This window comes from Montipora capricornis, chromosome 10 (assembly GCF_036669925.1).
Source record: "Montipora capricornis isolate CH-2021 chromosome 10, ASM3666992v2, whole genome shotgun sequence".
Lineage (NCBI taxonomy): Eukaryota > Metazoa > Cnidaria > Anthozoa > Scleractinia > Acroporidae > Montipora > Montipora capricornis.
In genome coordinates, this window is record NC_090892.1 from 33,041,754 (window position 1) to 33,066,753 (window position 25,000).

Genomic DNA, 25,000 nt, shown 5'->3' on the forward strand with positions numbered 1-25,000 from the left:
TGATTTTAAATCTTATTTTACCGTAAACTGTACCCAAACTGTAACTCTGAAGAAAAGTGAACTAAATCAGTTGTCTCTTAATTGCGGGTTCTCCAGTAAATCTTGGAGATACCATACCATCCATAGCCATAGGCTACGAGGCTAACCCACGCATTTGTCCAGTTCTTAGCGTTAATTATATTCATATTTATTATTTTCCGTACACTAACACGGCATGTATTGGCAACCTTTGCTAGCTTTGGAATATAAATTTGTGGAAGTGGTAAGGTGTTGACACCTGCATTTGAAAAATCTGGTAACAGCACACAACGTCTGTCCAATTTGTGGGTATTTCCCCACTGTTGTTTTAATAATGTTCTCCAACATATCAGGATTAAGGTGAAAACCATAGTCTGTGTTACACCCATTAAGCTGAGTTGCATTGTCCGTTCCCCGCCTTTCGTATTGTGCAGTCGAAACTCCTGATACGTCATCTTTCCTAAAAGGCTTTCGTTCATAATAAACTTCAAATGGACATTTCCAAGAAAGCTCCTCCTTAACTTCTCGATTTAAGGTTCTTGCATATTCTGGCAAACGTTTTGCCCTGTTTACTCCCGTTTTTCTCATACTTAAAAGATCGTACGTAATCTTTTTCTTAAATGATCTGTGGGCCCGTTCAATTTTTCCCTGTGATTGTGGGTGGTATGGACGTCCCTTAACTACTTTTATTTCAAGCTTCTTGCACAGTTTATTGACAGCACCGTCGAATTCTCGCCCTTGGTCGTGCTGAAGGACACGAGGAGACCCATGCTCTTCGTAAATTGTTGATAGCGCCGCTGATAGTACATACTTGAATGCTTTTCCATTTCACTTAACTGGCATACTTTCCATGCTTACTAAACGCAGTTATAGGGATGTTAAATTTCAACAAAAGTATCGTGCGTCTCATCGTCGAGTGATGAAATAGCGGATATTTCGAACACATTGCTGGAAATCATTGGCAGTAGAAACAAAAACCGTAACATGGTGTTCATGGTCAACTAAAATGTGGACGTGACCAGCATGGAAATAGTCAAGTTAAACGACAGAGGAATGTGTCACTTTGGTTTCAGATTTCCAAAGATGAAACAGAAACCCCCAGTTGGTTAACCCCCTACTGCCTCACATTCCTCTATGAAAAACGAATTTGTCATAAGAGACGTAATTAAATATATATATCGATGGAAAGTTGCATTTCCTGTCACAAAAAAGGTAATAAAGATGTTGCCAACAGATATATTTTGAATTTTGTATACCTGGCCCAAATTAAATGAAATGCCTTACTTAGGATCGAAGTGAATACTTTGTCACAAAATTAAATCAAATCCCTATCCTTTGGTGTATACTTCAGCTTTCAAATTAATATATCGTGCCTTAAACTGAAGAAACACGAACCACCCAGGGCCTGGTTGTTCAAAAGTCGATTAACGCTAACCCCAGATCAAAAAATTAACCAAGGAATTTATTTCTCTACTCCCAAATGCTGTTGAACGCTGATATTCGGCAAAACTTTACATCAGAAGAACTCAATCTTGAAAAACAAAAATAAGCAAACAAAACTTTCACCAAAAAGTGGAAAACATGAAACAAATGTTTACGCTAATCCTGGATTAAGTGAATCGGTTTTCGAACAACCGGGCCCAGAATATTGTTACATTTTTTGCTATTACATTTTGCGTTACTGATGTTATTACATTTAACATCGAAAGTTATTACATTTTGCGTTACTATTACATTTTGTGTCAGTTATTACAATATGTGGTGTAACAGATGGTTTGAAGAGCGCAATTCGTTGTTTAAGAAATAGAAAACATGTTCCATGTTTCTATCGAGTTATAGAAACACGAGTGAAAGTTTGGGAGAACGAGAAATGCTGTGGGAACAGGAGCTGCAGGCGAGTGTTTCCACAGCTTTTTTGAGTTCTCTCAAACTTTCACTCGTGTTTCTATAACTCGATAGAAACACAGAGTACGTTTTCTATTTCTTTTAGAAAACAACTTGTTAACTCTAATTATCAATACGTATAACCTGCAAGTAAAAAAAAAGGTTGCAGACTGAATACTCCCCCTTTCATCATTTTTCTAATGGTAGGCTCCAAAAGGGGCGGTGAATTTTTTTTCTGGCCTGTCCTCAGTAATCTTGTAAAAGTTGTGGGGATGATCGCAAAACAAATGGGAGGCCAAACGGGTGAAAAAAGGGAATGAAGAAAAAATGAAAATCCTGTTACGCGCATGTATTAAAATTAAAATGAGCAGTAACTGACGTACAAGTACGCCAAGGCAAAGGAAAGCCATGAAAGAAGACAACACCCCGAATTCTGTTTCAATGAAGATGTTGATTCCCAACAACAAGAGTCTCCAAATGAGACAGAAATTTAGAGAGTCATGACCAAAAGCCGAGGGATGACAGGTACAACTATGCTACTCTCCACTTAGTCATGGGCCTACTCCTAAGAAATTTTGATGATGCCGTGAAAGAGGGAAATTTTTTTTTTGTTTTTGTTTTTTTTTTTTAATAATAATTATTCCTTACAATTACAACACTTTTTTCATTTATTTTAAGCCTATTTTACAATAAGATACAATTAATTAAATACATCTATACAATCATACTTCTATTACAGTTATATTAAATATATAAAATAGCAGATGGAGGAGCTTTTATGGCTATTAAATAATTTTTTCAAGCTTATACTTATATTTAACTTTGTTGATGAAATCCGAAAGTAATAAAAATGGTGAGTCATTCTGGAGTTTTTTCTTATAAATATAATACCGCAGAAAGAGGAGGGTGTAGTTCAATTTTTTTATCAAGGTAATTGAACTTGGAAAAATACCAAAAAGACGATCTTCAGTGTTTAGATTAAATTCAGAGTCATTCTCTGTATTAAATCATTGTAACACTTTTTGAGTAAAGGACTTTGTAAACTGGCATTCTGAAAAAGTATCCCCGAAATATATACAATTACTATCTGGTTTGATATTAAACCTAAAGAGTTCCTTTTTGGTCACCACAATTCTATGAATGAATTTGAAATGAAATTCCCTAACGTTATGTTCTCTACAAGTCTTTTGTACCGATTTGAATATATTTTTCCAGTTACTTTTGTCCATGGGAACGGTTTGATTCCATCTCTTTGGACCAGTTTGTTTTTCTTTATACTTCTTATCAACGATTGATCAGTAGAAGTCTTTGGATTTGGCTCGCAGTAAATTAATAACTACATTTTCATCTAAGTGAAAGAACTCCGGGTCCTCATTGTTTATCATTTCAGTATTGAAATCGTTACTTTTCGCCTTGGTTAGGAGGTGACCTGGAATAGCAGAAGTAACTTGGTAAAAGTGAAGAAAGGTAGTTTTTTTCAGTGAATATTTTGACTGAAAAGCAGGAAATGATAGAATATTTTCATTCTTATCTAAAAGATCTTTAACCGTTCTAATTCCTTTCTCGAACCACTCCTTCCACAAAAAAGGTTTACCATCAATGCATATTTCCTTATTATTAAATAGAATTGTATCCATTCAATGATTTATACCATGAAGAGCTTTCAATTCATGAAAGAACGATAAAATGTCCCTATAGAAAGAGGGTACATCTTCAAAGTCTTTTGCGTCGTAATTACATGATAGGGGAAAATAGAGGCCCCCGTATTTCTTAAAAAAGTAGTCTGAAACAAATTTCCAATTGGGATGGCCTTCCCGTATGAGTCTTGGTATCCATGCTAGTCTCAGCTCTTTGATCATTGTTTCAATATCCGTCATACGCAGCCCGCCCTTTTCATAATCCTGATATAGTCCTTCCCTTCTTATTTTGTCTCTTTTGTTTTTCCAGATGAATCTAAAGAGCCTACCTTTAATGTTACTTATAATATCCTTTGGAACATTGATATTTGAAGCGGAGTAAATAAGAGATGATACCACAAGCACCTTGATTATCATCACTTTCCCAAATGGTGTGAGATCTCTTGACTTCCATATATCCAAGTTTGTTTGCAATTTATTTATCTTAAGGTTGAAATTCATTTCATTATTACCTTTCTCGTCATAGGAGAAATAAATGCCCAGAATTCTGGTCGGACTACTGACCCATTTTAACTGTAAAGGTTTGTTTTTCTTGCCTGACCACTTCCCCAGCCACATTGCTTTAGTTTTCTCTAAATTAAGCCTGAGACCTGAGATTTCGCCAAAATCCACTGCGATTTGTAATCCTTTTTCCACCGAAGAGAGGTCGAAACATAGCAGGTTGGTGTCGTCTGCAAATTGACTAATTTTAATTTCCCTTTCAAATATCGAAATTCCCTTGACAGCACTGGATTGACGAATTTTCATGGACATAAGTTCTGCGGCTAGTATGAACAAGTAGGGAGAAAGTGGGCATCCTTGTCTTACTCGGGTAGAAGGTTTTATCCAGTTGGTGGCATAGCCATTATTTAGTACCGCACTTTGTATATCAGTGTAAAAGACCTTTACCCAGTTTCTTACTGTCCTCCTGTGAGAGACGAGGGATTTCTAGATGTTCTATGTAATGATTAAACTGCTCTTCGGCACATCCATTTTACACGTGTAGAGATCTCTGTAATAATTTTCTATTTTTAACAAAATCTGTTCTTCTTCTTTTATTATCTCTCCCTCGTCGTCTTCTAATTCTGAGATTACCTTCTTGCTGTAATTTCTTTTCTCGAGATTAAAAAAATATTTTGTAGGTCTTTCGCCTTTTTCAGCCCACAAGCATTTGGATCGAAACTTTGCAGCTTCACCTCCTGGATACGTATGAATGTTTGTTTATGTTGGGATGTTTAACTCTTTGTATGTCTACAAGATCAAAAATATCCATTGTCATTAAGATTAGATTCCGGAAGCCGGTTGGTCTCCAAGGTAAACCACCCTTTTTGTCCTTCTTTGTTAGAGTGCAATTCCAGTCACCTCCTACAATCAGTGTCGTTAATTCAGATTGGTCTATCAAATAGTTGTTAAGCTGTTCTATAAATCGCATTTGCTCGGCTTGATCATTTGGCGCGTATATATTAAATAGTGAAAGAGGGAGATGGTGGGTGCATATTTTGTTGTTGGAAATTTGCTGTGTTAATATGCAAATCACACAATCACAACAAGTATGCTTTGGCAGCTCTTCGACTCCAATCATTAATCAAAGCAATTCTTACCCCAAGAGAGGCTGAATGCTTGAAGTGGAACAGAACTGTAAACAACAAGGGGGGTGCTGGAAACAACATCTCAATTGATATAAGAATGGAGCACCTGATCTGGCTTACAAAAGAGTTGCTGAAGCATCTTGGTCCGAACCTGACAGAAGCTGCCGCAAAACGCTGCAGCAAAGCTGTTGGCCAGGTGTCAGATCTGATTGATTTAGTGGATGAGGACTTAGGAATTGAAAGACCCAGTGGGCATCACAAGATGCTGCAAAGAGGGGCTGATTTCAAACTTTTAGTGGACGAGTTTCACCGAAGGGGAAGTATGTTTGATCCACAGAGTCCACAGAGGTAAGTTTGATCCACAGCCTCAAAGGGAGTATCGCACCTTTGCCAACTTCCGGGACAGCCTAATCAAGGGTCTTGATTTGACATCCTTAAACAAATGGATGAGCAAACACAAAAAGAAATTGCATAAAATGGAGTCAATTTGAAGTGCACTAATTTGAGATTATTATACTCCCAGGGGGAGGAGGGTACTTCTGGTAATTTTTGGTGGGGGTGTGCCGCATGGTTCCCTACACCTCTTTTCAGACCTGGACTTTGGGCAGGAATTATGTCATCATTACTTTGATTAGAGCGCAAACAAAAAATTCTTCAAATCCATTTCTAATGTGAATGTCTCTTTCTTTCCTCCTTATTTGGATTCCAGACAAAATGTATACCTGTTTTCAAACCAATAAGGTGCAAGAACCCCACTCAATGGATATAAGGGCATATCGATGTGCCCTATACAAGGGAGTACCCCTCTTTCTCTCCCCCCCCCCCCCCCCTTGGATTATACTCTCCACAAGTGATATATTGAAAACCATAGAAACATCTCCGACATGACAACTTAATAACAATATTACTGTTATTGTGCATTTCTTTAAGGATGCCCTGTCGGCCTTTTTTTCCTCCAGAATTTTGCTTTTAAGCATCAAGGCAATTATCATAAATCACACATGAGGGCAAAATTGGCCACCAGTTTGGAATAAGGTGTCTTCTGTCGATTCCCTTATTCTTTGATTCCCGGCCCTATTACTCATAAATAATTAGGACAAGGAGACAAAGGAAATATAAAGCCAACCTTGGTTGAAAGATTTTAACCTGAATTCAAGTTTGACATGTAGCATGTCATGAAGTAAGAGAAAAAGAAAGACAAATATGTTGCCTTCTTCTCTTAAGTTTCAAATAATTACGGTCACAATCATTTAAGATAAAGAAGGTTAAAACATTGTATTATTTTCTTTAAGAATTGGAGTTTTGGATAATAATTTATTATTTATCATTACGTTATAAAGTATTGTTGTCCAAATTTACATATCAGGATTACAGGACTCACACTTCTCCTAGCTACAACAAGAATGGCTTATAGAAAACAAAGAAAAAGTAGGAAAAAGATCATTTTTTAATTGTTCAGATGTCTGCATACCATTAATTTTTTTTTTTAACCTGGTAATACTAAATCTCAGTGACAGCTCTCTGTTTTTGTCACAACGTCTTTTTTTTTTTTTACTTATCTAGAACTTTCTCTCTGCTTTGACCATTCTTTCTTTGTTGCTATGAATAGGGCAATAAAATACAGAAAAAATGGCCATTGCTTTCAATCATGCCTTTGGCTATTCTTCTTATTAGAAAGATTCAGAGTCACGTTGATGGCAAATGGCCTTATATTATCATATTCCTTGTTTTTTATTGTTCGTTGCTTATATAAAAAAGAGGTAGTTTCATGCCAGTTTCATCCTTAAGGATATTATTGTCATGGGTCGTTGGTACGTGCTTATTTCCTACAAATGTGTTTTGGATAAATTCTCAAATGAAATCAGTTGTTTGTTGTAAACATGACTCTAAATCTCTCCATTATTACATATGTTGGACCGAGTACTTCATCCGAGTGATCATCCATTTCAAGCTTTGTAGTTGCATTTGCTGTCTTAACTTTGGCTACTATTGCAAAGTTACTAGAACTCATTGTTCCTTAGTCAAGCTCCACAATTGCTGTCAGAAGCAGCAGAAGAGTCTTCCTCGCCAGTGCTTCCCGATTATTCATAAATTCCTCCATATTCCAAATCAGCATCATAAGAAAAAAAATCTTGGTTCTCCAAGTCACTTGGTTCATTCACTTCAAAATCTTCAAAAACATCCCTGATCATGTGCAAGATGTCATAGGCATGACGCTTTGAAAACACTGAGTTTAGATCAATGACATCATCTACAGAAAAAATGTACTTGCAAGCTTTTAAAACCGAGTTAGTCAGTGAATTTGAAAATCCTGTTGTGCTTTCAGAGGACAAAACATAGCCACAGCACCATTTTTTCTGTTCTTCCTGATAGTCGTCAAGGCGTTCCCTTAACTCCTCTTTTTGAGTGGGGTCAACATTTCTTGTTTTCTTCTGTTTTAATTTTTTGGGGGCTTCCTCTGTTATTACTTTAAGCAGATCAACTTGGCACCCTTGTCCAACACATTGACATTTTGAATGACAAACAACACAACAGTCACGTGCCTCTTTCCTGTCCATTGATGTGGCTTCAAATTTGCTCAGAAAAAACTTGCGCAAACATTTGCTTTCAGTTTTTTCATACTCCCTCATGATAGGTTCACACTTCTTCAAGTGAAGGCCATGAAATAATAATAAAGGTCTTGCCGGTTTACCATCACGTCCTGCCCTTCCAATTTCCTGGACAAAGTCATCGACTTCACGAGGTGGACCATAATGTATCACCTGGCGGATTCCTTTGAGGTTTACACCCATTCCAAGTGCTGTTGATGCAAAAGCAACTCTGCATACACCCTGCTGCTCAAATAGTGAGTCGGACACACGTTCCTTATGCCTTTTCAGAGTTTTTGCATGAAACATGCCAATCAACATGTTTGAAGATACAGTAGGTCCCCCTAGGGGAAAATAGGCCATTTGTCCGAGCTCAAATTTAAATTGCTTAAAAAGTAATCCACAGTCCTTCTGTGACTTGAAGTAAACAATGGTCTTAGGAGTTTCAATAGCCTCCTTTTTTAGCAGGTCATTTAGCCAGGTAAACGTCTTTGAAATATCCTTGTCAACCTTTTGCTTGTACAAGAAAATGTTCGGTCTGTCAGGACTCACCCGAATTTGGTATGTGTCATCCTTCATGGCTAGACCTTTCATTGTGTCGCTGATAACTTCGGATGTTGCAGCAAGAACAGGAGTCCCTTGTGGTAGCAGGGAGCGCACATCACCAATCTTAAAAAGCATTTCCTGAATGCAGCCTTTTTGCTTTTTTCATTTCCTTTACCCCTGAAAGTTAAAAACATTATCATAAATGTATGATATAATCAGAAGAAACAATAAGGATTTAATATTCGTGCAGCAATCTCACACTATTTCACACAACAGATTAGAATCTACAATAAACATGCAAGATCCTTGCAACAAGAATTTATTTATTTTTCTTTTGACATTTATTTTGTTAAAAAAAAAATTACAAAAAAACCTTATAAACACATCTGGAATATTACAGTAAAGTAGGATATTTACACAGCAATGGATTACTCTGTGAACGCATTTATCCAACCATCTGAAAATCATGATTACTATAAGTATTCCCTGCTAGCAGAGGCTCTTTTCCTGGTGTTCGCTGACGGGAGAAAAGAGACCTCTGCCATGGGTCTAAATGGGCTTTGATTTAACCGCCGTCCACAATCTTTGACGGCTCTATTTAGAACGCATGCTCCTTGCATTGCTCGCTGACCGTAACTTGAGCCCGTTGCGTCTCGCGCATTTCTTTATAATAATTCCGCTGTTATTTTCTGAGCCCACATTATAAACATGGCGTGCTCATCGGCGACCTCGAAAGAGTTCAGTCGTAAAGAGTTATTAAGTTTGCTTTCTTCTGTTTTGGATAACCTCGACGATGGAAAGATAAAGAAATTGAGTGAAGAGCAGTTCAAGGCCTTGTTTCATTTTTTAAACGGGCGAGACACGTTTGCGTGCTTGCCGACCGGGCATGGGAAAACTCTCATCTACCAGATTGCTGTGCTTATTGCACGAACGGGAAAGGTGCCAATTCTGCCATCGAACCCACTTGTTGTTGTTGTTTCACCGCTAAATGCGCTCATATCTGACCAGCTTGAGTCCTGCCAAAGGCTCAAGCTCAAAGCCGTTAAAATGGAGCAGGAGCTGTTCGGCAACGATGATAAACGGACGGAGCTCGATCAAGCTGAAGTGGTTTACTGCAGTACTGAAACCTTGGAAAACATCCAATCCAAGCAGTTCCTTGTAAAAATGGACGATCGGTTGGTTGGAATTGTTGTGGACGAATCACATTGTGTAGTGAGCTGGTAAGCCTAATCTCGGTTTGTCGATGTTTGATGCGATATATTGTGACAGAAAAGTAACTTGAGCACGTGTTACTTTTCAAGACATTGCAGATACACTGTACCTATAAATCATTTTGTGTTCACCAAATGAAGAATCCGAAAGAAAACTTGTTCAGACAGAAAGTGGCTACCTCTCATTGTGTAAGCATATCGCATCAAAATATTCGGTGGTATCAGCATGATAGAAATTCCTTTATAAATTCATATTGATAATTGCAAATTTTGCTAATGGAAAAAAATTGCTATGCGTGTCACGCACTTTTGTGTCCCCTGCTAGCAGAGGCTCTTTTCCTTGGATTCACTAAGTGAACACCATGGAAAGAGCCTCTGCTAGCAGGAAACCTTGGGTGTCACAGGAAAAAATATTTTGTGTTGCCTTGAAAGCTCTGCCTACTATCAGAGGCCAATTAAAAAAAATTAAGTAAATGCCCCGTTTGTATAAATGTAACAAGCTAGCCACGTTTCACGAAAACAATATACCACAGTACTAATGAAACACCTATTTTTTAGGGGTCTAAGTGTCACACCATTCAGGGCAGCTTACAGCAAAGTGGGTGATGTGCGAGGGTTTACAAGAAAACCATTTCTGTGCCTTACAGCCACTGCAGGGAAAACTATCAGATCCCAAATTATGAAGAACCTGCACATGAAGAGTGCTAAGGTTGTAAACCTTAGCCCAAACAAGTCAAACATAAAACTGTGTGTATCAAAACTTGATAGAAATGAGGAACTGGATGAAACCTTTGCCTCGCTGATCGAGGACCTGAAATCCAAGGGCTGTGAAATGAAAAAAACCATCATTTACTGCAGATCCATCACTGCATGTGGAGACATTTTTGAAGTCCTTTTGGAAAACCTCCCAAACAACGAACTATATGGTATGTTCCACAGTAAGACCCCCGAGTCAATTCAGAAGAATGTCTTATACGAATTTGTAAAGAGAGACAGCAAAATGCGGCTGGTTGTTGCCACTTGTGCTTTGGGCATGGGTGTTGACATTCCTGATGTTGAACTTATCATTCACTACGGTATACCAACAGAAGTAGAAAGCTATGTGCAAGAGATTGGGAGGGGAGGTAGGGATGGCAGGGCATGTGCTGCTTTTCTGTACTACAAGCCCTATCATCTTGCTCACTGTGACAAAGAAATGAGAGACTATGTAAAAGCTACCAGTTGCCGGCGTAAGGAACTACTGAAACATTTTAAAGAAAAAGAAGCTACTTTGGATGTCATGCATAAGTGCTGTGACTTTTGTACCCAGCTTTGCAAGTGCCAGGGAGCTGACTGTGTCATGCAACTCGAGGCGGAGGAGAATGTGGACACAAGTTTGCCTTTGGAATCGCTTAGTCGTACAGTAGAAAGTGAGGAACGTGAACTGTTCATTGAGCTTCTTAAGGACATTGACAAACTTGGAACTTACGAGACTTTGGGTTCAGATCTCATACTGGAATTAGCTGGTAAGCTAGAATATATATTTTTGGCAGATTATTTGATTGAAAATTTCCCCATTTTCAATCCACACCTGGCTAATGACATAATTCTGGCTGTAAAAGACATTTTCAATGACATATCTGAAGCAAGTGCCTATATGACAATGGATTTTGAGCCATATTTTGAAGATGATCCTCTTTTGCTTGGTGCAGCATATTGTAGTAACATCAGTGAGAGCAGCTCTGATGACAATGGCAGTGTTCAATAATCTTAATGTAAAGAAAGAACACGTATTTTACCAACCATTTTTCTAATTATTATTCTTCATTAAGTCTTCATTACTTCTTTGTTTCCAACTCAAGAGGCTGTAGATAAGGTTTTAATTAAAAGGTGACCAATTATTTTGGGTTATCTTTTTTCGCACTTTTTTTAATTGAAATGAATAGTTATGTGTTGTAAGGACAAATGCATTTGGGAATCTGTCATAATGTAGAGTTTCCCCATGGGCATAACTGTTTATGATGAATGGGATTTAAGTAGAGGGGTTGTTTTGGGGACCTGTAATTCCAGGGGAAGGGTTCTTCAAATGAACTATCCTCCCACCTGCCCAGGGGAATTAATTTTTTTGTACAATCGGTTATTGCACAGCATGGTTCAATATTTTCTTACTCTAGCTAATGCAGGGTGAAAGCTACCATTTTAACACTGCTAAAAGTCATAATTACTGTATGAATGATTTCAGTGTCTGGTGTGCACACTCTCCTGCCATTCCCATGTCCCCCTATTGGGAATTGCTAAAAACAGTTTCTGAAGATTTTAAAGCAGAGGCCTTAAAGGGGCAGTGTCATGCTATTTGGAAACTCTATAAAAAGCTAGGTGTCTTCGTGTTAATTGAATTCCAAAACTAATGGCATAGCTTTGTTATTAAAGATTATTTGAAGGTAATGAAACTGTTTCCTGTCACCTGTCGCTACGAATGGCAAGGATGGAAATGGATTGATACTTGAATACAGTGGCCTTATTATTTTTAAAATTGGCCAAATTATTTTTTTCAAATTTCTATGGTACGTCTTCCAAAATCCTCAATAAATTTATTACAGCTAGCCCTCTCTGAAAATATTCATTAAATATCTCTGTCATAGCTTTACAGAACTATTTTGTTCTAAAACATAAATGTAATGATTTTAGCACAGAATTGCCTAAAACAGCAACATCTTCATGACACTGCCCCTTATTGAGGTGCCCTTGTGTACATCATAACCAGTATTTTGTTATGCTATGTGTTCATGTTTGCTTACAATAGAATTATAGTTTCAGTAATATACTAAAACTGTTTAAAGTATTTACACTTTCCACCTTGGATAATGGAATTTCTGAGTTTAAACATGTCCGCCTTGCAGTCAATATAACATATTACAAATTTGCTTGAATCAATGATATGTATTTGTTGTAAACTGGCTGAAATTATTGATATCCAAACTGTGTACGAATTTATTTAATTGCCATATTAAAGCTATGAGACTGTTGTTAGTAGCAGGTAATCCTTATATTAAATTTTTGTGATAAAACTCTAACCCTTGGTAATTTAGATTTTTTGTGATGGAATTTACATAGTGTAGTACATATTTCTCGATAATCTACAAGTATGAACTCAGTAACAACTATGCTGGATGTGGCATTAGTCAAATTTCATAAGTAATCCATTGAGGTAGCATGTTACTCAAATTGAATCAGCATTGTCATTCACATGTTTTTATCCATAACCTCCCAGTGGAGGACCCCTGAAATTCAAGGGTGGGACCCTTACTGCAGATTAGCATTGTCATTGTGATACCCCATGAAAGATTACAATTCTGATGGAAACCTTTCACCAATGCGAAGAATAGAGCTCTTTAGCTTGGGTGGTTTGTTGTCCCATTTCAGACCATGTGATATTGCTCTTGAGATTTATTGCTTTCAAACTTTCAAATAGTCATGTGTATATGATTGAATAACTTTTAGATGGATAAAGGAACAACTCCCAGAGAATGTCACATGGTCTGAAATCGGTAAACAAACTGCTCAAGCTAAAGAGGTCCATTAAATCTTGTAAAAGGCTTGATTTTGTCTATGCCACTTTTTACGATGGCGACAAATCCAGCGGTGCAGCCTTGTGACATTCACCCCATCATACAGATCATTTTTGACCTCAGGAAAGCAAGTATACCTCCTACCAGCCTTGAAGTCGAAAACATTTGATTTTTTGTGAACCTGTTCTAACACAGTAACAAATGTCTGCTGCTTGATTTTGTTGGTGTGGTGGGTGTTGCGTGTTCCCTGTCCAAGGTCTTGCTTAGACTGTTGCAGCAGTCCTAGAAGTGGCCCTGTAGCTTTGGTTGAAGATTCAATTGAGCTGCTGTTTATGTTAGGTGCACCCATCTCACGGATACATTCCTTTGACACCATATTTACCTGTTCTACCAGAAGGTCCCTAGATATGCATTTACCTTGCCCTCCCTTTCGAGAGGCAAAACGGTTCCACTTCAGTCTATGTGCCTCTCTTGGAGTAAGCAAGCCAAGCTGAGATGCCTTGAGACGGAGAGCAGCTAATGCATATTTGCTGTGGTTGTTTACCGGGTAAAAAACAGTGAGAAAATTCCACACCCTCAAGAGCCGTTCACCATCACCTTCTTTTACAGAGTCATCTGCACTCCTAAGGAGAAGACCAATGCTGAGGTGGAGGCAACCATAATTGTACACATAGTCCTCTGTCCCCTTGTCGTCCACTTTACTTTCAGATGTTGCATCCTCATCCGCTACTGTGAGGCCATGCTCTTTTTTCTCATGCTTAACACGACATTTGCCATACTTGAAAACTCTTGTACAACCGTGGCCACGACAGGGCAAGTCAGGACGAGGGTTGTAAGCTGCGAGAAGATTAGGAAGGCGAGACACTCCAGGCATTACAAACTTCTCAAGCATGGAAATTACTTTCCTGTGAAGCCAATTTCTTTGAGCTTCTTTGCTGGAATTCTTAAGATTATCAGGCATCATGTTTTTCGTTGGAATGCTTTCCATACCTTCCATTCCAAAATGATTAAGGGTTGCAGCAATAATGAAGGCATCCAACTCTATTGCAAAGAACTCTTTTACTGAATCATAGTGGTCAAGGGGGTCTCTAAGAGCATTGGAATTCCCCGCCGCGATTGCATTGCTCGCCATTGTTCCCCAATCCATAACTGAATTAGGCTTCCGCAGAATGTTGACAGCAAGCTGAAAACAAATGACATAGTTGGAGACCAAAATCAGCATTAGATCTTACAACCCACAAAACTCTCACCTATTAAACCCTCGCAAGAACCTTTAAATATAATTTTTGTGAAGTTTGGAGTGAATCATTTGTGTCAGACAGGGATATTACAGTAGATCTTCCTCCACTAGTCTTTGTCCAAAAGAAATATTATGCAAAATTTTCACTGATTCTTTTTTTGGTGAGTCCAAAATATTATTTGAATAAAGGGAAGAGTTTGATAACAGATTCCCCTCCCCGCCCCCCAACAGAAAAAATCCGCAACAAATGAACACACCTGGTAAGCAATGCGTATGCCATGCCAATCCTCATTCTTACACAAAACGACATCTAGTTTCTCATCCACACTCCTGCCATCTGCACGTGCCTTCTGAATATTTCTTGACCTCTCTTCTGTGAGTTGATCTCCACCAAAGCAAACAAAGTCGGCAGGCGTCTTGGTACCATTAACTTGTGACATTGGCACATAGTTGCTATGGAGGTGTTCTAATATGTCTACCATGTCCTCATTGAGGCTTTCATTTTTTGGAAGACAACCAAGAGGTATCTGTAAAAAATAAGTACCGTTGAATGACCCAAAAAACTGCACTGTGATCATTGTGGTAAAATGTGTCGTGTCCAAAAATTTCAAATCATACTCCACCCAAAGGGGGTAAATTGTTTTGTGCCCCTCCCCTGGTAAATTTCAGTTTAGCTTTGAACTTTTCTTCTACAAGCTTGGCTATAACATATACCCCCCCCCCCCACCCCCCAGGAATTTCCAGATACTCTTGGTGGGGGAAGTCTGGAAACTGCATAGAACCACACAGTACTAGTCTTGTTAACATGACAGCAGAAAATCTTGCTACATAACCTGGACTCATAATAACATTTAAGGTCTAATGAAATTTGCAGTGGCAAGATTTCTGAGTTTCAAATACCAAACACTTTCTGTGTTTAGTTCCATGGAATCTGGGAGTCCCTAAATTTGTATGATCGTCTTATACATAGCTTTCCTGCTAGCAGTGGCATAACAAAAAGAAAAACTAATTTAGGGGATCACAGATTCCTCAAATAACAACCACAGATAGCAATTTATACTTGCGAATCTCAACCCAATTTACATATAAAAGTTATTATGGGCAACCCTTTAATAGTATATTATGTCCATTTACAAGATACCTGATTGGAAGGTAATCTCATTGCTTCGCTGTACTCATGTGGTATGTGGTACACAACAACAGACTTTAAGAAACGAAAGGCTGAAAGTTGTTTAACCATTACACGAGTCCATAATGGAATTAGATCCTTCTTAAGCTTCTCTACATCATCCAAGGAGGGCAGAAACTCATGAACTTGGACCACATCAAGAGTCCTCTCAGTCACATCAGGTAAATTTTCTCCAGTAACAACATCCTCCATGGCAACAAGGTTAAATGTATGAAGGGACTTGTTCTTGTTAGAATTATCCATATGCCTGACATTAATATGAAGGTCCAGGTTATCTCCAATGATCTGGAATCCTTTAGGGGCTGAGTGTTTTGCAACCTCAATAGACTTATTAATGGCATCCAAAGCATCATCACCTTGTTCTGTTGATTTTGCAACAAAAGCACATGTATCCTTGATCATCTTGGAGCTTATCTGCTTCTCCAAAAGCTTACTTCCAATACTGTGCACAACATCGGTTGGGTTGTAAAGACATGCCAGGTTTATTGAGGAAGCATCTATTGTATCTGCACCTCCACAGACACCACTTGCATCTATCATCCTACAGTCACTCGGTTCATTTGTCATTAGGTAGGAACATACCTGCCCAATTTTGGGTAGTTCTGGCAGATATTCTAGGCTCTGTAGACATTGTTTTATAATCTCGAGACACTGCACAGTGTCCTTATGTTGCTCGATGGTGCCCTTCCATTGCAAGAGAGTCTTATCGTGGTCCTTTCCCATTTCCTTTGCCTTTGCTGTTAGCTGTGTGGGATGGACTGTAATGCCATGGGCTGTCATAAGTTCCAAACCCTTAAAAAATACAGTTAACAGAGAACTGGAATTTTATTACTAAGTAATGCATCAAATTACAGCTGTAATACAGATATGAAGCCCTAACCGATCGATCACAAAAATCATTAAAAGATTTCACTTTCAACTTCTCCATTGCAGAATAAGGGACAGAATCAGTCATATTCTCCTACTGTGTAAAGAGAAATCACTTGCTACTCACTACCAACAGTCTATGAGAAATCATAATGTATTTACCTTCTTTAAAAACCTGAGTTACTCTATTTTACCATTAAAATATTATTTTAATATTGTTATTGTTATTATTACTATTATTATTATTATTACAATGATTATTATTATTATTATTATTATTATTATTATTATTATTATTATTATTAATATTACTCATTACATAAGTCTTGTGAAGTCTTTAATAAAGATTAGTATTTTCATTAAAAAACTTTAAAAAAAATTATTATTAATATTAATATTATTAATAATATAATTATTATTATTATTATTATTATTATTATTATTATTATTATTATTATTATTATTATTATTGTTATTACTCTTGAATACATGTTGGTGGTACAGGTATTTAAATGATGGAATTTCCAAAATAGGAATTAAATGTATCTTTTCTAAGTATAGGTTCATTGAGCCATCTCTAGGAGGAGTGAGCATAGCAATCCAACCAACAGAGAACTTGTTTAAGTGATCAGCACATACCATTAAAATTCCCTAAGAATATAGGGTGGGAATTCAGTGACAGGTAAAACCAGGATAATTATAAGCTCAATACTTACCATTTGCCCTGCCCCAGAAAAGCGTAGTATCAAACCAATGCGGTATGCCAGGGCTGACATCTGTGGACATCGGTTTTGAAGCATGATTGCAGCAATGGTAGCAATGACAGTATTAACTTGCTTCCCATTCTCCTGCTTGCGTTTTTTTGACTTCGAGACACAAAGGCTGTTGAGCAACTCAGTTGTTAAAGGAGCTTTTGCCTTCAACTCCTCACCAAAATCAGCCATCTTGAAGGATGGTAACAAGTCATGACGGCTTTGCCTAAGAACACTAGGTTCCTTTATTGATGTAAGGCCCATAAGTTCCTCCTCCATTTTCTTGAACAACAACTTCTTGGCTTCAATGATGCCTGTTGATGTCTTCAGTAAGGCTGCCAAGGCCAATTTGGGAAGTCCTAGTGCAATGTACTTGACTATAGTGGCAGTTTTCTGGTCAGACTTAGACAGTTTAACTTTTCTCGGGCCAGAAGGATAATTGATGTTTATCTATTGAAAGCATGCAAGAAAACAAAAGAATATTTCTTGATATAATTCTTTTCAAGCAAAGGCTTTTTTTATTATCAGAAATTATAAAAAGATTTTACACCACAACCATATCATTAACGAATGAAAGAAAATTAGGCTAGGAGGGAATAACACAACCTCGTTCCCAGGGTATTATTTCTAGCAATATGAAAGCACACAGGTAATGTATTTTTCTTCCTTCGTTAAGCGCAGAGAATGAAAGGCCAAAAAAAAGTGTTTCAGCACCAATTTTCCGTGTTTGGCCAGCGAAAACCAGGAAAAGAGACTCTGCTAGCAGGGAGCCATCAATTTTAAGTCATCTATTCTTTCAATTCTTCGAGTAAAATATTAATTTTGTAAACGTGCAGAAAGTTATTAAAACCGACTATTGACAAGTGACAGAAATGTATTTCTCACCTCCACTTCGGTTTCATCATCTTCGGCATTTCCTGTTAATTCAGCATTAACAGAAACTTCTTCGCTATGGTCCTGGTCATGAGCTGAGCTGGAGGCAAAGTCGAAGTGAAAGTCATCATCAAACAAAAGCGAGAGGAATGATTGCGGTAAATCGACCGAATCGACGCACTGGTTTGCAACATCCGGTTCTCGCTGCTGTTCGATTACAATCTGAACATCTCCTTCGAACTGGTTTGCAGAAATTCGCTCATGCCTTTGTTCGACTTCAGTCAGAGAATTCCCATGGCACTGGTTCGCAGCAATTTGCTCTGGCGGTGGTTGTTCCACTTCGGGAGGAAAATCTCCTTCGCACTGTGCCACAGTATCTGGTTCATAGGTAAGCTTATTAGCGTAAGAATGATCGTGAGAAACAAATTCTGCTCTCAAATCTTCGAAACTGGTGCTCAATGGAAAAACACCGAGCTCTTCCACTCCATCCGTCTCTTTGTTGATGGCCTTCCTTGCTTTAGCTTGTTTGTTTACAGCCAAAGGACTTTCCTTGCACATCCGTTTGTACCGCGGCGGAGTGAGTTTGGTGGGTTCTCTAGCGCATTGCCTCTCGTTTGTAGAATTATTTTTCCGATACTTGTCGATGAGAAATGCTTTGTCTTGTTCGAGAATTAATGTTCTCTTTACGACTGAGTCCACCTTTCGTTTACAGCATTTGCAAATCCGTCGGGATGACAGGGAAAAATCGGGCGATTCTCCGAGAAGGAATGTCAAATTTTCTTTAAGTCCTGCAGTTGTGGTTGTGTTAAAAAAGCTTCCCTGACCAGATAACTTGAAGTTAATACCACAGATCAGACAACAATTATCTCTAGACGATTTTTGTACTTTTTTAACCGGCGTTTTTGGCGATCTAGTCGATGATATTTTTCTCTGTTTACTACACGGAGAGTTAATCGGGGTGTGAGACATGACGCGCCATATGCATCTGCGGGGTTTTCGCGCCAGTTTCAGTGAAAGGTCATATTTCGTGACGTCTTACCAACATCACGTGATAGCTCGGTCGCTAAGCCGCGGAGCATGCTCAATATAGTCCATTTAGACCCATGGCAGAGGTCTCTTTTCTCCCGTCAGCGAACACCAGGAAAAGAGCCTCTGCTAGCAGGGAACTATAAGTATAGTTTCTTCCCAAGAACTATAAGGGACTGGAACTGATTATTACCTGAAACCAGAGCACTTAATCATTCAGCATTTTGTTTTAATTTAAGTACTGCAGTTTCTTCGTTATATATTCTTTACTTTTAATTTTTTATTTATATTTACACTTTTATTTCTTAACTCTTCTTGATGTGTAACACGTTGAAGAATAGTAGATGTAGATTAGTAAATTTTTGATTTCTGATTATACTCATAACACAGGATTTACATTTCGAACTACAAAGGAATGATTGATCTCAAAAAGTACAACATGAGCCTCATCTGTGACTAAACCAAACAGGTTGTCTTGAAACTCATGCGATTGCAGCAATTTTCGCCACCTTTCCTCACGAACAATGAGTTCAGGACTAATAAAAACAATAGAATGCTGTGAAATTTCTTCCGCTATGAGGCCATCATCTCCAAGATAGCACGACAAAATACCATAGATGGCAAGCTCTTGGATTTGTGACTCCACCAGGGCACTGAGAGAGCATATCACCAACAGTATGGGTTTCTCAGGATAACTAAACTTTTCATTGTGTAAATACGCACACACCAACGGGACCAGTTGAAAAATCAACGATTTCCCACAACCAGTAGGAAGGACACAAAATACGTCCTTTCGGCGAATAAACTGCAACAGTGCTTCTTCCTGAACAGGCTTCAGCTGTCTCACATTCTCAAATTTAGAACTTAATGCCTGATGAACGGCATTTCTGAACGAACGCGAGAAGTTATCTTCTTCCTCCATTGTTCACATTGTTGTCTTGGAATGCGACACGATCTGCCTTCTGCGCCTCATTAACACGGCTTTGCCGCGAATTATCAGTATCGATAAGAAAAAAATATCCTCTGGAACCCAGGGTAGTGAACGGGCAGCTAACGGTAATTATGCAAGATCAATGTTCTTAAGGCATGTAGTGCTGATAAGCATAACATTTTTTGATTAATGGTGTAGCAGTTAAAGGGCCACATCCCAGCTTGTAGTGACTTTGTCATTGACAACAATTCCATTTCCTTTAAGAAATTAAGAACTTATTTAAGAACCTAATTAGCATGAATTGTCAATGACTACCCCGAAATATAAGATCTAGCTTCTCATGTGGGTTTTTACTGTACTACCTGAATTCCAGACACAAGAATACTGCAAATGTCTGCTCATTTATGACAAACTCGTTCTCAAGAAACTGTTTAACATTTGAGACTGGGTTATGCTATATGTATCACTTATAAAATGGCGCTGTATCAAAGAGAAAAAATAACAGATAACACAAGTATAAAACAGAGTGAACACCCACAAGAGACAACAACGGATTAGTAAAAAATAATTTATTATAAGGGAAACATATTCTTCCTTCAGATAACAATGAAGACAAACCGATTACATCACCTTAAGGGTTCTTCCTTCAGATAGCAACGGTCCAAAATAATCTGTTTACCCAAGAGAGATAGAACTGATTACATTACATTATGGGTTCTACCTTCAGATACCAACAGTCCAAAATGGACTGACTACCCAAGAGAGATAGAACTGATTACATTACTGTAACATTAAAGGTTCTGCCTTCAGATAACGACAGTCCAAAATGGACTGACTACCCAAGAGAGACAGAACTGATTACATTACATTGAAGGTTCTGCGTTCAGATAACAACAGTCCAAAATAGACTGACTACCCAAGAGAGACAGAACTGGTTACATTACATGATAAGTTCAACCTTCAGATAACAACTGTCCAAAATGGACTCTGCCTTCAGATAACAACAGTCCAAAATGGACTGACTACCGAAGAGAGACAGAATCGATTACATTACATTACCTTATGTTACATTATGGGCTCTGCCTTTACATAAAACATTCCAAAAGGACTGAATACTCCAGACAGCCAGAACTGTTTAGTACAAAATAACAATTACTGGTGATACAAAAAAAAAAGATTTTGCATTAACAATAGATTGAATTGAAGTGATAAGAAAACATAAGCAAACTATCTACTTCAAGATGATAACACTGAGCAAAACTACACTTACCTCGTGTGTGACAGAAGCCTAGCATCCTTGTCCATTTATAGTAAAAGGAGTCCGTTTTGGTCTGACCTCTAGCCTAAAACTAACAGCACACCAATAGATGGTGAATACGTCTTACTGGAAGTGCGTCAGTTACATGTATATAGGCACACAAGCCACCTCACCTCGACAAGGTACGGACTATGAGGTGGAACAAGTGGGGTTGAACAAGTGGGGTTGAAGTTCTGCCTTCAGAAAACAACAGTCATAAATGGACTGACTACCCAAGAGAAACAGAACTGATTTCATTACATTTAACTAAAAGGTTCCGCCTTCAGATAACAACAGTCCAAAATGGACTAACTACCCAAGAGAGACAGAACTGGTTACATTACATTAAATGTTCTGCCTTCAGATAACAACAGTCCAAAATGGACTGACTACCCAAGAGGTACAGAACTGATTACATTACATTATGGGTTCTGCCTTCAGATAACAACAGTCCAAAATGGGCTGACTACCCAAGAGAGACAGAACTAGTGGTAAAGTACCAAAAAAATGAAGCTGTTTTCCTCAAACTTGTGCACTCCAATTAAGAATCTGCATCATCAGATGTTTCCTGTGGAAATCCATGTCACAGTATTGCCACTGGAAGTTGTGAATGGCCCGGGAAGCATTGAGGATAATATCCCTTGCAGCCACAGCTTCCAACACCAATCATCTTTGAATCAACTGGTATCTGACATGGCATTCCAAAACGCTGAAATTGCCAAAAGCTTGTTTTGAGGGCTGTATTGCAAGGGAACATTTCCAAGAGCAAGTCTAAAAACTGTTTGACTGAGGAAAGTGCTAAAGTGGGAGGAGGAGCTAACTTCATTCCATCGTCAAAATACAACTTTCCATTGGCCAGATCTACAAAAATCAGTCCCCAGTGGTTGGGCATGTACACTGGAACTAATATTTGTTGTAGGTCATCAGGGTTTCTCAGTTGCTCAACTCTTTGTTCTACCTGCTGCTTTTGGAATTGTTTGTCAGTTGAGCTCATCCAATCATAGGACTCGGTAGGAAAATACACTGTGAAATTTGTCCCATTCTCTCCTGACTCATCTAGAAACTTATTGATACAAATGTCAATGACAAAGCTATTAATGTATCTCTCCTCAACAAGATCAGAAAATGATGTGGCATCTAATTTCTTCCTACCACACTTCAGTATCGATCGACTGGCTGGTTGATGCCAAAGGGCATCCTGCAACTGGACAAGATCACCAGGTGAACATTTCATCTGTGAAAGCCAGTTAGCCTCTGCACACACTTTGCAATATGTGTCTGCTATTGCACAGACTCGTTGCAACATAGATAAGTCATTTTGAGAAAACTGTCCATTACCTTCAATCTTAACATCAATAGGATTCCTTCCAGCTTTTCTCGCATCATTAAGGATTTTTCTTGACTTCTGGATGTCACTCTCACAAGGACGCTCTGCTAAAGAGAAGGGATCTGAAAAGGACAGCTTTCCATAAAGTGGCTCCAGTCTAGAGGCAGAACTTTGATGTTACGGGTGGAATGAGGCTATAAAGAGCAGCTATTTCACCTCTTGTTGAGGCTTTAACCATTGCAACTTGCAAGGGAGTTTGCTGTGATACTGTAGCATAATCTTCATCTTCTATCACCACAGCAGTGTCTTCAACAATCTTTGACGGTAAATGGCAGACGATGGATGCGGAATCACATATTGCTGCAGCATTTTGCGTGTTTGGGTGCTGGGTACTGATTTCTTGCTGGCTGTTGTCAGTACCTGAGTTGTCTCTGGGATGACAAAGTTGATCCACATCCTCTTGCTCCATTAAATCTGATATTGACCAGTTATCTTCACCATGGCAGACGATGGCAACAGGTGAATCTGGATTGACACATTTTCTGTGTTTAGGTGCTTGCTGTGGTTTCAGAACTGGTTTTTGCATGTCTGTTCCTCAGTTGGCTTGGGGATGACAAAGTGCTTCAAGCTCACATCTTGTGGCTCTTGTGGCCTTTCCCAGGACTCATGACAGCATTCTAAGAGGACCGAAGTTTCCTTGTCATCAACCTTAGTTCCATGATCGTTATCATAACAATATGTCAGGAAGTCACCCCCAAACATTAGCTCAAACAGATCACAAACAGCTGTCACCCAACTTTTCTTTTCCTGTGACCATGATTTCAAATCATGGTCCACACCTTTCCAACCACATCCTCAGTAAGAAAAAGTTTTTTCCTGAAAGGGAAAAGAGGTACTTCCAACATAATGGCTTGACAAATGTGATTTGCATAGATTCTTTTGTGTTGCTGCATTGTTATTTTCCTCAAAATGTAAACATTTGTGATTTCAATAGGGTAAATTAAATAAACTTAGATAATTAGACTGAAATTATTGCAATGGTATTTCAAATTCAATAATTATGAAAAGTTGATATTACCTACCTAGATGGATGCAATTTCTTGCTTCATAAAAGGAGTACCTTAGGGACAACAGCATAGTTGCATAGCAGTGGGTCAGAATTTGATTTACTGAAAGAAAGAAGTGTTTATGGGATGCATAACATATCAATTCAGCATCACAATAAGCTGCTCATCAGTTAGCTTAATTGAGAGAACCATGTACTTAGGTGTGGGAGGTCATATATTTAAATCCTGCTGAACCGACTCTAAGAGTCATAATTAAAAGTGAATGACAAGAAAGTGCTGCATTTGTAATCATAATTATTCACCAGTTCCAGGCTCTCAGTCAGAACAATAATTGAAAAAAAGTGAGCACAAGAAATAATGTAGGGCAACAACTGGGTAAAGGGTACCCCCATCCTTGTTTTGTTTTTAGATGTCACAATCCTCCACTATCTGAGAGTCAGAAATAGGATAAAATGATATCTGCAACTGTTGTTAGATTTTGCAGTCTTCTAACATAAGGAAGATAATCCAGAGGCCCTGTCACACAAGTCTTGCTCAAAAAATCTTTGAGACATCGAGAAACCCACACACCATTCACAAGGACAAGGAGTTCCTGGTGTTGTGGTTTGATTTAAAGGACTACAACAATATTTGTAGTAGCTGTTGTGGTTACATCATGACTACAAGTGAAAGCTTATGAAGAGAAAACACAGTCTAAGGTGACACGTAACATGCTCAGGTCGCATTGACAAAATGTTTGCAGTACTTACAGGACTGACCAGGCCCAGATGTTTCATGGTTTGTTGCCCTAGAGTACAACTGACGATGCAGCTTGTGCAAAACCTTTACATCATGGATATCAATCAGTTGCTCTTCATGTTCCTCAAACACACTGTCACGCATTGTATGAGCAATTTCCCTCCAGTCACAGCAAACCTAGTAATATAGAGCAAGCATCAAATTGCATCATGTCACATTCAAAGTCACTAATTTTACCCTCTTGTCTTGTGACAATAACTCATAGCTTTACCTTAGCAAACATCTCAATTTGAAGTTCTGCTTCATAATTAGCAAAGGAATCAGACAGCTGTTGTTTTGGCTCTGACTTTTCCCTCTTTTCCGTTTTTTTTGGCAAGGGCCCTTGGCTTGCTGACTCTTCCTCAAGCTGCAAGAACTGGCTTCCACCTCTTTCTGCTTGTTTTCTTATCCCTCTTTAAGGTTATCCAAAAATGCTTTCAGTTCTGAATGGAAATATGGAGAATTATTAAATATTGGTTCATCACAATAGACAACAACAGCCACATAAGCAAATGATAAGTGAAAAAACTTAAAACTTGAAATAAATGGCTTTTTTAATGCAACAATACAAAAAATGCAGAAGCCCTGGTCGAA

General features: G+C 38.4%; 4 protein-coding genes and 1 pseudogene across 4 annotated transcripts; 1 reads left to right on the forward strand and 4 right to left on the reverse strand.

Moving 5' to 3' along the window:
• Positions 1–7,248: 7,248 nt before the first annotated feature.
• LOC138020692 (bifunctional 3'-5' exonuclease/ATP-dependent helicase WRN-like) lies at positions 7,249–8,436 on the reverse strand. The gene has a single exon (XM_068867629.1). The coding sequence runs from the start codon at positions 8,434–8,436 to the stop codon at positions 7,249–7,251; it is 1,188 nt and encodes a 395-aa protein (XP_068723730.1).
• A 499-nt stretch (positions 8,437–8,935) lies between these two features.
• Positions 8,936–12,515, forward strand: LOC138021857 (ATP-dependent helicase wrn-1-like). The gene is made up of 2 exons (XM_068868878.1): positions 8,936–9,521; positions 10,071–12,515. The coding sequence occupies exons 1-2, from the start codon at positions 9,010–9,012 to the stop codon at positions 11,257–11,259; spliced, it is 1,701 nt and encodes a 566-aa protein (XP_068724979.1). The 5' UTR covers positions 8,936–9,009; the 3' UTR covers positions 11,260–12,515.
• A 112-nt stretch (positions 12,516–12,627) lies between these two features.
• LOC138021856 (uncharacterized) lies at positions 12,628–17,961 on the reverse strand. Its single transcript, XM_068868877.1, has 4 exons — positions 17,073–17,961; positions 15,442–16,281; positions 14,558–14,827; positions 12,628–14,243 (listed from the first exon to the last, which is right to left on the reverse strand). Exons 1-4 carry the CDS (start codon positions 17,385–17,387, stop codon positions 13,071–13,073), a joined length of 2,598 nt encoding a protein of 865 aa, XP_068724978.1. The 5' UTR covers positions 17,388–17,961; the 3' UTR covers positions 12,628–13,070.
• Positions 17,962–19,386: 1,425 nt separating this feature from the next.
• On the reverse strand, positions 19,387–19,929 carry LOC138020693 (ATP-dependent DNA helicase Q1-like). The gene has a single exon (XM_068867630.1). The coding sequence runs from the start codon at positions 19,927–19,929 to the stop codon at positions 19,387–19,389; it is 543 nt and encodes a 180-aa protein (XP_068723731.1).
• Positions 19,930–21,757: 1,828 nt separating this feature from the next.
• The window catches only part of LOC138020694 (uncharacterized), an 8,764-nt pseudogene continuing 5,521 nt past the window's right edge, over positions 21,758–25,000 (reverse strand).